Consider the following 13,662-nt stretch of genomic DNA (forward strand, 5'->3'; position numbering starts at 1 on the left):
AGTTCAACTTTCTGTACATGCACAGAGAAAAGCTGGTAGCAAATTCAGACATTTCTGGAAGCAGTGAGGATCGATTAATCAGATGTGGCAAAACAGTCAGAGGGGAGCAGTCGATGGTGACCTCAGTAGATCGTGAAGACAGTGGATTAATGCCAGGGAGCTATTATGTGGAATGAATTCACAGAGCAATTACCATTGCTTGGGGCTTAGAAGAGATAATTTGCAATGTGGGCCAAGTTTCTTTTCTAAGCATGAACGTCAAATAAACTTGGAAGAATAAAGCTATCTCAGGATAGAAATCTAGATGTGTGTGCTTTGGTTAAAAAAAGAAGGAAAATAGAAGGGCGCAAGGTTACAACAATGACATTGCTGGAAATGTTTTAACTTTCTAGGTCGGTGTTTTCACGTGGTAGCTGGGTTGCGGGCACATCCCCAGTGGGAGATGTGCAGGAGGCAGCTGATCGATGTTTCTCTCTCATCGATGTTTCTAACTCTTCCAGACTCCCATATGACACATATCTAAAGCAGAACATTGCAAACTGACGTTACTAGCAGCAATCCTCAAAAAGAAGGAAAATAGAAGGGCGCAAGGTTACAACAATGACATTGCTGGAAATGTTTTAACTTTCTAGGTCGGTGTCTTCACGTGGTAGCAGACTTTCCTGCCTCCTCTCCCTTCCCCCAAAATCAACAGACAAAGCAGCCAGTACATTAATACAATCATATTTATTACAGCTTCCAGACTCCCATATGACACATATCTAAAGCAGAACATTGCAAACTGACGTTACTAGCAGCAATCCTCCCTAAACAGGAAGGGGTTAGGTGAACTTAATAATTAGGAGTAATTTCAAGACGAGATTATAAATCATGGTTTTTCATTTAGCAGCTGGTATATGAATAGAAAAACTATAAATTCATAGAGTCATCCAGGTTTAGCCTTGTCTAAAAAAACAGTAAGTATTTTCAGAGGGGTATTCCCAGGGTAGCCCAGAAGGTTATGTCTTTAGATGTCAGTAAATCACTTTTTAAGACATCACTTACTATCTGCTTTACTGCCAGGACAACAGAAAAAGAACTGGGCAGCTGCCCTAGAGCCTAGCTCACACAGAATTCAGTCAGATAATCATTGTTTAAATAATATCTGTTAAAAATTTTTAGATATATTTCCCCCACAGCTCAAAAAACATAACATCAGACATTTGCTCAAAGGACTAAAAATCAAAAGCAATTGCAATGTACTGGGAATAGCTTTTGTAGTTTTCCTGAGGGAGAGTTCCCATCTTTTCAGAGTGTTTTTAAAGGAGCACTAACTCTGGCTGCTTATCAGACTACTCTTTATTCTAAATAAATAAAAGACCAACTGAAGGTCTCAGGTGTACTTTCGCCCCCCTCGATCTCCGAATCATCCAAAGCCATTTCTTGACAGAGAGCTTTCATTTTTATTAGAGGAGTGCAAGAGAACTTACAAACATTTGAAAAACACTGAGAGTAAAGAAGGCCCAACCCTTCCTTGGAGCCCAGGAAACTGTGACAGGAACTCCAAAGGCTTACCTTAAACCCATCACTCAATTTGTCAGAAAGCAATGACAGACCACCCACCTTTGTAACACAAGCCCACATAAGATTTTCTTGCTTTATAATCACTAAGAAAACCCTTTTGGGAGTTACTGCCCTGAAAAACACAGGCTGATGAACAGAAGGGGTTGACTGCATTCTGTATCTGGCACAGGAAAAGAGAAATTAAAACAGGTGGAAAACCATTATATTTATACCATGATACACTTACATAAACCTTGACCTGAACCACAGAAATCATTTCATTCATAAAAAAAATACACAAAAGACTGGAAAACTTTAGGATAGCTAGCTATCTTTGAATAATTTAAATTCTTTTCTAAAGGCAAAATTAGACAAAATTTAAACAAGTAATTTACAGAACCTATTATATTTCATTATTTTACCCATGTCAGCTACTACAGGAACAGTGCAAACATAAATATAAATATCTACTCTTCATCAAGTTAGGTTCTATTTTTTCTCAAGGAATAGAAGCAGTACACCTAGTTTCCATAAGGCTTCTGAGGATTAAGAAGCTCATGGCTCATGACCTGACAATCTCTAAAGGTGCTTTTAGGCTATTTCACCATGAAAAGAGATGAACCCCTCTTGATTCACTAACAACTCATAGCAAGGACTCCTATCTAGACTTTAGTGTTAAAGGTTTCTAAGCTTTCTGGCTTGACATGCACAGAGAGCAGGCAAGGTACTGCTTAGACACTGCTAACTCTGGCTAACCATCTCACCAACTGCCCACCTCTTTCATAAGAGGTCTGTCTCTGAAAGGAAGCATAAATGCTTTCCAGATACTAAAATGAACAACCTAAAGTGCAAGTTCGCCTTGTGGTAGAGCAGTAGAATCATCTCTCTGTACAAAGAATGGCACACGAAACTATTCTGGGTGTAACAGCATATCTTCAATTTCTCAATCCCTTGTTCTTATCTAACAAAGCTGGAAACTCCTGAGAGGACCTCAACAAGTACACAGATAGGTATGCCCTGTGAAATGTCCGGAAAACACATTCCCATGTTTGGAGATTACTCTGAAGAACCAAAATGGATGTTCAAAAATAAGTACTATTCCTACCAAGTTTCCCAAATCCAAATCTCTGGGGAATACTAGAAACCAGTTTTGCTGACCTGCAGCAGCTTAGAGCCCCCTTCAGGTGGAGGGGCCGCCAGGTCTCTACCATTCTAGTGGTTACTGCCTCCTTTTCTCTCCTCTTGAGGAAGACATCAGTTGTTTCCATAGCAACTTACTATAATATCCTAGATGATCACATTTTTTGAGCAACATATACATTGTTAGGACCTATTTTTTCTTCCTTATGAAAAATTTCTCCAATAATAAAGAAAAAGGCTATGATTTTTAAAAACTGACTTCTCTAAAAAAGTATGCTTTGCACAAAATAACACAATACTAGATAGTTCATTCATTCCAGGATCACTGTCCAAACCAAACAAATAAATGGGCATCTAAGACATATCACAGTTTTAAATTTTTCAGAGCCAGAATTATTAAGTTGGGTAGAAAAAAGCAGTAAATCAATCCTTACATGAATATATAAAAATTATATACAAACATTATGAAAACCAGCATTATGTAAAATAAATTAGGTTAGATTTAATCAGGCACTAGACTGAAATAGAAATTGATTATATTCCTTTTGATTCCAAATTTCTACTTTATTGGAAAAATCTAATATCCATTATAGCTTCTAGCTAAGGAACAAGAGGGCAGACAGATAGGACAGCCAAACAAGGGAGACTGGCAAAGAGGTAGAGGCAGGGGTGCCTGATGATTAAACAAGACAACTATTAATTGGGGAACTGAACTTTTAGACACATTATTTAGAAGAGATTAGACTGGCAGATTCCAAAGATGATGGTTCAAGTTTGTGATCTGGAACCTCTCTAAATATTTAGTACATCTTCTGTGGCTATAAAAAACATATTTAAAATGCATTTTAAAATAAAAACAAACAAAACAATTTCTACAAATTCCCTTTTAGGGATGTGTTGTTTTTAGATGCTCATTCTCCCTTTGGTATTATCATACAAACCGATGAGAAATTCAGGGGAATCCTTTCTAAAAATGATCAGAAAGGGTAGGGGCTAGGATGTAGAGGAGCAGCAAAGAAATGTTACTCTCATCTTACTCAAGATATTCTTCTGAAACTCCCACTGTCCTTTAGGAGAAAGGAATGGAACATGGGAAATAGTTCCTGAAGATACCGCTGCCTTCTGATCACAGCAAGATCATACTTATGATACCTACAGAGATTACCTGCCTTGCTCATAAGCATTCTAACCAAACCATGAAGTAGAGTTAGTAAAAATGACTCATGGTTCCTAAACATGCTTAGAGACTTTAAAATGCCTTCCTAAAATTCTTTGTCTCAGTGCTCCTGTGAGGTAGGTGTCTGATGGGCAAACACTGAGGCTCTCCTTTCATTATATGATGAGCTAGTGACCCATCTAGCAGAAGGACCAGGTATCTAAGTTACACAACAAATACAGCAGGGGAAATTTTTCTTTTCAAGCATTTTAACTAGTTAGCTATTTCTTATTTGTAATTTGAATATGAATTATCTAAAATAAAACATAAACTAACAAAACAAAACAAAAAAATTCAATATTACCTAACAGTCTGTAGCCTATTCTGCACTGGTGACTGAGAAAGCATATAGCATGATTCAAGTAGTATTGGAGAGTGCTATGGTATTTCTGCTACTGAAGCTGGCTGTGAGTAAAGTGTCCCTTACAGACACACCTACTCGAGTTTGTAAGAACCTCTTTGGTCTGACACAGGGATTAAAACTACTGCTGCTGTCTCATGAAAACCATTCTGAAAGATATTCTACGTAAGACCAGCCCTGCCTGGAAAAGGGATTCTCAGCTGGATGGTGCATGTATATTACAGAGTTCATGCAGCACTCTTTGAAGACAGACTTGAAGGTCACAGTCTCTTGCCATAAAGCTTATAGGACAGGTCACAGAGAGGCAATACACAGGGTACATGCACTAGCACTATGCCACAGAAGTTAGAGAGAAAGACAAGAAGCCACCACACGAGCATCTTATAGTTCCATCTGGTATGTCATTCGCAGAAGTTACCTCTGGTAAGGGAAGACTGCTGAGGTCCCACATTCCTTTCCATAATAAGGAGGGACAAAAACAGGGCATTCATTGCTGGCTGCTTTAAGCATACCAACTTTTCAAATTTTGCCCTTACATAAATTGGTAGCTTTCTTAGATCTTATAGATACCCAAAGATAACAGATTTAAGAGAGAATGGTGGAGAGCAAAATTCAACAGTCAGTTACAAGATGTCGGTGTAGGGTTCCAGGGCAATTTATACTGCTACTCTTAGAATCAAATTCGTGAGTATTCAGAGTACTAGCTTTAAAATGAGATCATTCTTTTTGAGGTTTTTCTCCTCCACACTAAAGAGTCCATAGAGTCAACTTAATTTATACTATAACCCCTGATTCAAATGGAAGATCGTATATTTGGTCTGAGTGTCTGATGTAGAGCATGATACCAAATCAGATGTGTGTCCTCATATGCAGCCTGGTATTACTGCTTTGATATTAATGCAAACAACCCACCCTCCCAAGGCCTGTCTCCCCTTCAGGGAGCTCATCACCCAGAGAGCCCGAGCCTGGTTCTCTCCTCAACACATGCAGTACCAGAGGGGATCATTCCAACTCAGGGTTTCACTGGGATACTAGGATACAGCATAGCAGCAATTCATGCATTTTGTTTCTAAATACTAAAGCTCAAGTGAAGCAGAGTTGCTCACTGTGCAAGATGAACTAGCAGGACATTCTCGCCTCGAATGAAAATCTGATTTATGTGTCTAGTGAATACCTGTTGGTAATCTACTTTGGGCTTTCTCTTTTTCTTACGGGACTGGCCCCTAGAAAGGGTAGTAGCTCTGGAAAAGGTACCTCCCACACTAGACCCTTCTGTCCGAATAGTCCTCCCTGACAGCTCTGACCTGGACTCCTCCCTTGTAGATGCCTGCAGGGAAGATGGGACGGAGCGGGAATGTTTGCGTGAGCCCCGGTCAGTGTCTTCTCTTCCCCACACTGAGGCTACCTTCCAAGTGGATGTCTGGGAGTATCTGGACAGAGTGGAGTCTTCAACTGCAGACTTAGAATCTGCCTCCTTCTTGGAGGAATCTTGAAGTTTTAGTCGATCAAATAGCTATAAAGAAAGCAAAGACAAATATTAGCCTTAAACATCCCTCTTTCAATATACAGGGAAAAAAAGAACAGATTCCTCAATTATGCTCTGTGGACAACTTGCTTCACAATTTTTAAAAAGTTAGTAATGAATTTTTTATTTCTACCTATAACTCAGATAAATCAGTAAGTGTGTCAAGAGAAAAGGCACCTTATTTCTACTGGGTAAAACAGAAAGACTTTTAAGCCTTATAAAAGGTAATTTGTTGCTCAAATAATATGCAGGTCTGAAGCAGAAACTCATTTGAAATTAGAAGAATGCATGAGAAGAGAGACTAAGGAAGACCTTGGTCTAGGCCAGTGGTCGGCAAACTGCGGCTTGCGAGCCACATGCGGCTCTTTGGCCCCTTGAGTGTGGCCAAGAAGTTTCAATTGCACTGTACGTGCACACCTGCATGTGGTATTTTGTGGAAGAGCCACACTCAAGGGGCCGCAGTTTGCCGACCACTGGTCTAGGCATACCTGGTTGACAGCACCAGGGCTTTCCCACTATGAAACACTGGTCACTGGGCTCAGTGATCTTAATTCCTAAGCCTGAAAGCATGCTGGGTACTCAAGAAGTCAGGAGAAATTGCCTACCCTCGTGAGAGTCAGTGAAGAATCCCGCTCATATGCTTTGCCTAGAACAGGCTTTCGGTAGGTCTCATCCACATCAGTAAGTGCCTAGAGAAACAGCCCAAAGGGGGGGAAATGAGGTGGAGTTAAAAATATTATCTTTATAGCTTTCAGGAAAAAAATTTTAAGGCAGAATAACATCTAATTGTAGTAGAATTAAACTTAAGTGAAGCAGCTCTTGGGCAGGAAAAAAAAGGTAATACCTGGCCTCCTCTGAGTAGAATTCCCAAGTGGCCTATGACCACATAAGACAAGTTTCTTCTGTGGTAAGGGGCCTTATGGCTGCACAGAAGTTCTTACATTTCACTGCTCATAAATATCCAGGAAGCTTATTAAAGTGTGAATCCTAGGCTACTACTCTCCTAGAGATTCAGATTCAATAGGTCTGGGATGAAGTCCAGGAACTTTCCGTTTTAACCAGAAACCCCAGGTGATTCTGGTGCAGGTAGCTTTAGGCCATGTTTTGAGAAACACTCTACTGCATCTTTTCCCTTTCCAGTTTCTATGTTTTGTGACAGCAATTAACAGAGACTGACCAGAGTCACAGACTGAATTGCTGATGAATTCTCACCAGTGAGAGACCAACTGCACAGGACAGCTGTTAGGATCAAATGAGATCGTGTATGAGAAGTTACTTTGAAAAGTGTAAATCACCATACAAGTATAAGCTGACAGTATTATTATTACCAGCACTCTCACTACATATGTTCTCTTAAATCCTTTTCCTTCAAAGGTAAAATTATAATAATAAAAAAAATTCTTACATTTTAGAGATGAGAAAACTGAGCCTCAGAGAAATTACCTTGCCTAGAGTCACACAGTTACCAAGTGGTAAAGCTAGGATTAAAACCAGGGTTTCCGATGTCAGAAAGATATATACTAAAGTCCTGGTACTTCCACTTACTAGGAGTGTGATCTGTACTAATCTTCCAAAATCTGTAGCCTCAATTCCTTCATTTGTGAAATGGAAAAGACCTACAATTCATTCATTGAGATAATATATGTAAAGTTCTTAGTATAGTATCTGGCACATACCAAGTGCTTAGTACACATTAGCAACTATTATTATTATCCAGGGGAATGCATGGATGGAGATAAAGCACAGGGAAAAGTTGGAGATGAACAACCATATGGAAAAGAAACACTAGAAAGCCTGGTGGCTCCTATTTTAACAGCCCCACGGTTAAAATTCTGTTTTTCCCTCCCTCCCAAATTTGCAAGGCAAAATTCTTTGGAGATTGACATTGCTATAATACATCCCTACTTTTCTTCAAATATCTAGCAAACAGTAAGCCTCTAGGAGGCTAGGAGTGTGTGGTACACTCCTTCATAAGGAAATACCATGTAAATTATCTTGCTTATTAATATGTCTGTTCCCCTTCTATCCATGTATATCTTCAAAAAACAGTAGCGTGAAAGTTTCTTTCTGAAACTTCTGTACTTAGCACTGTGCCCAGCCAAAGTGGAACATAAATATTTTTAATAGGAAATCAATATAAAATTACTAAACAGATAAAATAAGTAATTATTGCTTAAGGCTGGGTGTCTCAATCTTGGCTAAAAACATTCTGCATCGGATAATTTGTTGTTGTTGGGGGGTGTCTATGTATTGGAGGACATGCAGCAGAATCTGTGGCCTCTACCCACTAGATGCCCGTAACACCCTAGCCCACAGTTGTGATAATAAAAAAAATGTCCCCCGAGGGAAAGAAAGGCAAAATCACCCCTCCTGAAAGCCACAGCCTTAAGGAAAAGGAAGCAATAAAAGAAACTTTTTTTGTTATTTCTCAAGAAAGTGTAGATTCTAGTTCTTCTGGGAAGTTATTCTACAGGTTTCACTGAATAAGGTTACTCAGGATCTTTAGATTTATAAAAGATTTAGTCCCCAAGAGGTTCTCCAGCCCCTAAGGAGGGTTTAATTACCATATTCCAGAACTTGTCAAATGCAACGAGGAAGCCTGTGCAGACGCCCCGAAGTCCCTTGAAAGTGCGGATGTGAACATTCACCTTCACCCCTCCCGGATACAACGATGAAGTTCACCCAGAGGGCTGCCTTCGTGCACTGAAACGAGAGAAGAATAGTTACATTGCATGAACATATGCTCTCATTCCCAGAAGTAACAACCAAGACCACCCATCCATCTCCAGCAATATGAGGCAGCATGGTGCAGTGGCAACCTCACTGTGGGAACAGGAAGGCCCACTGGGCAATATGGCTGTCAATGGGCAACACACACTGAAATGAGACAAAATTCATAATGTGGATAAACCGTCTGAACGGCTATCATCTAAAAGTTTCACCTCTATATATCCCATGGCCTAAGCCATTGACTCAGATGCATCATCATTTAAAACTTTTTGGGCAAAAAAGAAATACCACATTAAATATACATAGCAGCTAGATTCTTCTCAGTTCTGTGTCTTGTTAAGACAACTTTTTTCAGGATAATTCTCATGAATGACGTATCCAGCGTAAGCCTCCCAAAGAACCAAAAATCTTGCTCATATGTTTAAAGAAAATAAGTTGTGTAACACATCTGTCCTTAAACACATGTAACCCTCCAAGAGAGAACAGCCTTTAGGCTCCCAAGTCTCAGCTACTACACGCACGAGCTCTCTGGAGCCACTAGTGTTTCAATGGACATCACCTTCACACTGGCACTCAGACACCTGCTTCTATTCCAAGCCTTGCTGGGGTAAAGGCAAGGCTGAGCATCTGGTTCCTATGAGACTGCTGGTGAACATCATTAAAAAGGGCAGCATGATAATTCATAAGAAGAATGCTGGGATTATAATGTCAGCCTTTACTATGATGGATTCTGTTTTTCAGAGCTTGGGAGCAGGTATGAATTTTATTTTTATTACTTTATGTTAACCTTCACAATATTCTGATATATATATATCATTCCAAAAGAAAAATCATATACATACACATACTCTCTCACACTCATGCATATAGAGTCTCTGTTTTTCCCTCCCTCCCAAATTTGCAAGGCAAAATTCTTTGGAGATTGCCATTGATAGTAAATAAACAAAAAAAGTCACTCTCTGTTTTATTTCTAGTGGCATAAAATAGAACAGTCCTGCACTTCAGTTTGGATAACTAAGTTAACCACTCTTTTTTTAAAAATATTTTTTTTATTGATTTTAGAGAGGAAGGGAGATTGAGAGAGATCAAAACATCAATGATGAGAGAGAATCATCAATTAGCTGCCTACTGGAGATCAAGCCTGCAACCAGGCATATGCCCTGACCAGAAATCAAACTGTGACCTCCTGGTTCATAGGTCAATTCTCAACCACTGAACCATACCAGCCAGGCTAGGTTGGTTACTCTTGACTTCCTTATTCTTCATTCATGGATGCGCTTATAAATGATGGCAGTGATAAATAAAAGCAAATACTCTTGGAAGAAAGTGACTTAACAGATAAGTAGGAGCTTATGTCAGACTAAAGATTCAGCAAGAAGGCACAGGTGGAGCAGAGTGACAGAAACAGCAGCCTTGGAAAGAAACGTGAGAACCTTGGTCTAACCTTCATCATCTACCCTTCCTCTAGCAATATCCTAAAATTATTTGCACTTTTCATATTTAAGGGGGTATGTGTATGTGTACATGTATCTGGATATGTGTTACAGACTGTGTTAAAGCCAGCATTGTAAACAACATTTAGGTCATTATCACTAGTTGTGTGACCCTGGTGAGTAACTTTCTCTCTACAAGTCTGAGTTTCCTCATTTATAAAATGAAGTTAGATGGTTAGTTAGTTTCTAGATTCCAGAATAAATCTCTATAATTCAATGTCTTAGAAAGTGATTACAATGCCTGCATGTACTCCCTTTGCCTATATACATACGCTGCCCCCCCTTACCCCCATACACATATGTGTTTCCACAAAGAGAAGACCATTCTTTTTCTAACTTGGAAAAAAATAGGATACCACTTCCCTCACACCCCCAAATCAAAAAGAAAAGACAAGCTTGTATCTTAACAACAGTCTCTTATTCTAATGGCAAATGGTAAACTCGGGTCTTCAACTCTCACATCTGTGTCTTTCTCTTGATTTTTTTTCCTTTCAAAAATTTAATAAGGTGTAATTCCAGGAAGCATTTCTCTCCTTCTGTGATCAAAGGTGCAACACTAGCACCACCTATTGGAGCAAATTGTCAAGGCAAAAATGAGCTCTGCATTCTGAATCAGAACGCACATTCTGAATCTCTTTCCAGCAGTCTCTGTAACAAATTCCAAATAGATATGAGCTAAGCTTATAAAAACTTAATATGACCAAAGGGAGAGAAAATAAGCCTCATTTTTGCAGGACTTTTTTCTTCCAAATCCTCCTCCCTTTCCATTGCCACTCTGCTTGGGCCACACCCTTCCAAGTCCAGGTCATTTTTTAACTCCACTCTTACTTCTCTCTGCTCTCGGCAATCACAAAACTCAGACAATAGATTCTCAGTAACTAAGACGTTTCTCTTTCCACAACCAATCACATCATTATCATCACTGTCACCATCATCATCACAAGTTACTGAACCCTCAGTGAGGGCCATGCCCTGTGCTAAGTTTAACTTTATGTACATTATTTTACTTAATCCTCACAACTAACACATAGGTACTCTTATTTCCCCTCATTCTATAAATGTGGAAACCAAGGCTCAAAAAAGTTTAAATAATTTGCTCAAAGTTACTTACCTAGTAAACAGCTGAGCCAACAGTCAATGTCAGGTTACATGCACCCTGACCTAGAGCTTTTAATTATGACTAACAGTGATTTTTAACATTCACCGAGAATTTCCCTATATGCTAAGGAAGATTACTGTTGTAAATGCTTTAAATGTGTTAACTAATTTAAACCTCAGAACAATAGGTGGATTCTATCATTGTACTCATTTCCCAGATGAGGAAATTGAGGCCCTTAAGAGTTTAAGTAACTTGCCTAAACCAGAACAGCTAGAAAGTGGAGGAGCCAGTATTCAGACGTAGACAGTCAAACTGTGTTCTACTCTACCCCCAAATAACTTTACTACTAGAAACTTAGCTCCTAGAAACATTTGCCCTAAAATGCTTTTGCTTAAGAAAATACACCATGGTTCCCACGCTCTATCATCACAAAGTCGAACAAAAAAAATCTTTGGTTTGGCTCAACACATTCTAGCAACAAATCCCTCTCTGAACCCAAATTCCATTCTCTTTGCTTTGGACACAAATCCTCTGCCTCATATATGCAGCATCCTCCACACACCAAAACAAGCAAGCATTACAATGTACTCTCCTCTTCCCTCTCCTGAGACTAGCATGAGTAAGCTCATACCCGGAGTTGGACAAACCCGGGATTCTCAGCTGCAAACTAACCAGTTATGTGACGCTAGGCAGTAACAGGTAATAACCGAGACTCGGTTTCTTCATCTATAAAGTTGTTTCTAAGGGTAAAATGAAATATTGCATCTAAAGCAGTGGTTCTCAACCTTGGCTGCACATTAGAATCACCTGGGAATCTTTTTAAAATCCTGATTTCTGGGCCTCATCCTCCGGAAATTCTGTTTCTTTGTTACTAATGTTGTGGCCTCACCCCATAACAAAGAAACAGAATTTCCAGGAGGATGCGGCCCAGATATCAGGATTTTAAAAAGATTCCCAGGTGATTCTAATGTGCAGCCAAGGTTGAGAACCACTGATCTAAAGGGCTTAGCAAAGTGTATAGCACATATGTGCTCAATAACAGTAAGTATAATCAGCAACACTAAAATTATCACCTGACTTACAAAGGGGCATGAGGAAACTTTTGGGGTGATGGAATTATTCTGTATCATGATTGTGGAGATTTCAAAACTCACTTTAAAAGGTTGTATTCTGCCGAAACTGGTTTGGCTCAGTGGATAAAGCGTCGGCCTGCAGAATGAAAGGTCCCGGGTTCGATTCCGGTCAAGGGCATGTACCTGGGTTGCGGGCACATCCCCAGTAGGAGATGTGCAGGAGGCAGCTGATGGATGTTTCTCTCTCATCGATGTTTCTAACTCTCTATATCTCTCCCTTCCTCTCTGTAAAAAATCAATAAAATATATTTAAAAAATAAATAAAATAAAAGGTTGTATTCTGCTATATGTAAATTACACCTCAATAGCCTGATTTTCAAATATAGTGGGGCCTTGACTTACGAGTTTAATTCGTTCCAAGACCAAGCTCCTCATGAGCTCGTTAACTCAAATTACTCGTCAACTCAAAGCAAAAAATCCACCGAGAGACAGCTGGTATCTCAAAAAACTCGTTAGTCAGGACGTAAGTCAAGGCCCCACTGTAATTACTGTTAATCCAAAATCATGCCCCTCTTTAATTTCAAGACCTAAAGCTTACCTCTTATAGGAACTCTTTCTTGAATAAATCTAATCCTCACCCATGCTGGGGGGTGGTGGTGGGGGTGTTGGTTTGCTTCTATTGTTGTTTTTGCTTTCTGAAGGTCATCAACCCTGTGTGATGCCCACCCACCTCTATCATGTACACTCCACTGTTTCCAGGGGCCTGATTAAAATTTTCAGTGCCGCCGAAACCGGTTTGGCTCAGTGGATAGAGCGTCGGCCTGCGGACTGAGGGGTCCCGGGTTCGATTCCGGTCAGGGGCATGTATCTGGGTTGCGGGCACATCCCCATTGGGAGATGTGCAGGAGGCAGTTGATCGATGTTTCTCTCTCATCGATGTTTCTGACTCTCTATCTCTGTCCCTTCCTCTCTGTAAAGAATCAATAAAATATATTTTAAAAAAAAAATTTTTCAGTGCCTAGGGCACAATCTCTGAGACCTTGACTCCAGGCATATATTTTATCGTGGGAAGTCGACAAAGCAGGTCTTCACACTGTCAGAATAATACAGCAAAGTACTCCATAGGTAAAGGTAAAGCCGCCCACCACACAGAAATATTTATTTTCCTTGCCAATCTTGGTAGCCAAGCAATTAACTGGCAAAATGGAAACGAATGTTACACGCTGAGTCTGATGTGGCAAAAAGTAGAGGCAAAATCGGGTCCCCCAAACTGCCCTTATTTTAAGAACATGAAACTCCATCTTTGTGTTGCTGCTGGACAAGCAAGCTGGGGTGAACCCCGATCTTGGGCAGGGATGTTCCGGCACGGTGCATCATCTGACAAAGGCACCCCTAACAGCACACCGATTATCAGGATGTCTCTCCCTTGACAAACACATTTCTAGGACTAAAACAACATATACCCCTGCTTAGCACAATCCCC

The 13,662-nt window shown here is 39.9% G+C and overlaps 1 protein-coding gene across 1 annotated transcript; it reads right to left on the reverse strand.

The window, feature by feature from the left end:
- Nucleotides 1-710: 710 nt before the first annotated feature.
- Nucleotides 711-10,976, reverse strand: LSM11 (LSM11, U7 small nuclear RNA associated). The gene is given in 5 exon segments (XM_014456207.2): nucleotides 711-5,772; nucleotides 6,390-6,473; nucleotides 8,349-8,437; nucleotides 8,440-8,487; nucleotides 10,745-10,976. Coding segments are annotated over 5 exon segments (864 nt in total). The 3' UTR covers nucleotides 711-5,361.
- Nucleotides 10,977-13,662: the final 2,686 nt, after the last annotated feature.

This window comes from Myotis lucifugus, unplaced genomic scaffold, assembly GCF_000147115.1.
Source record: "Myotis lucifugus unplaced genomic scaffold, Myoluc2.0 scaffold_56, whole genome shotgun sequence".
NCBI lineage: Eukaryota > Metazoa > Chordata > Mammalia > Chiroptera > Vespertilionidae > Myotis > Myotis lucifugus.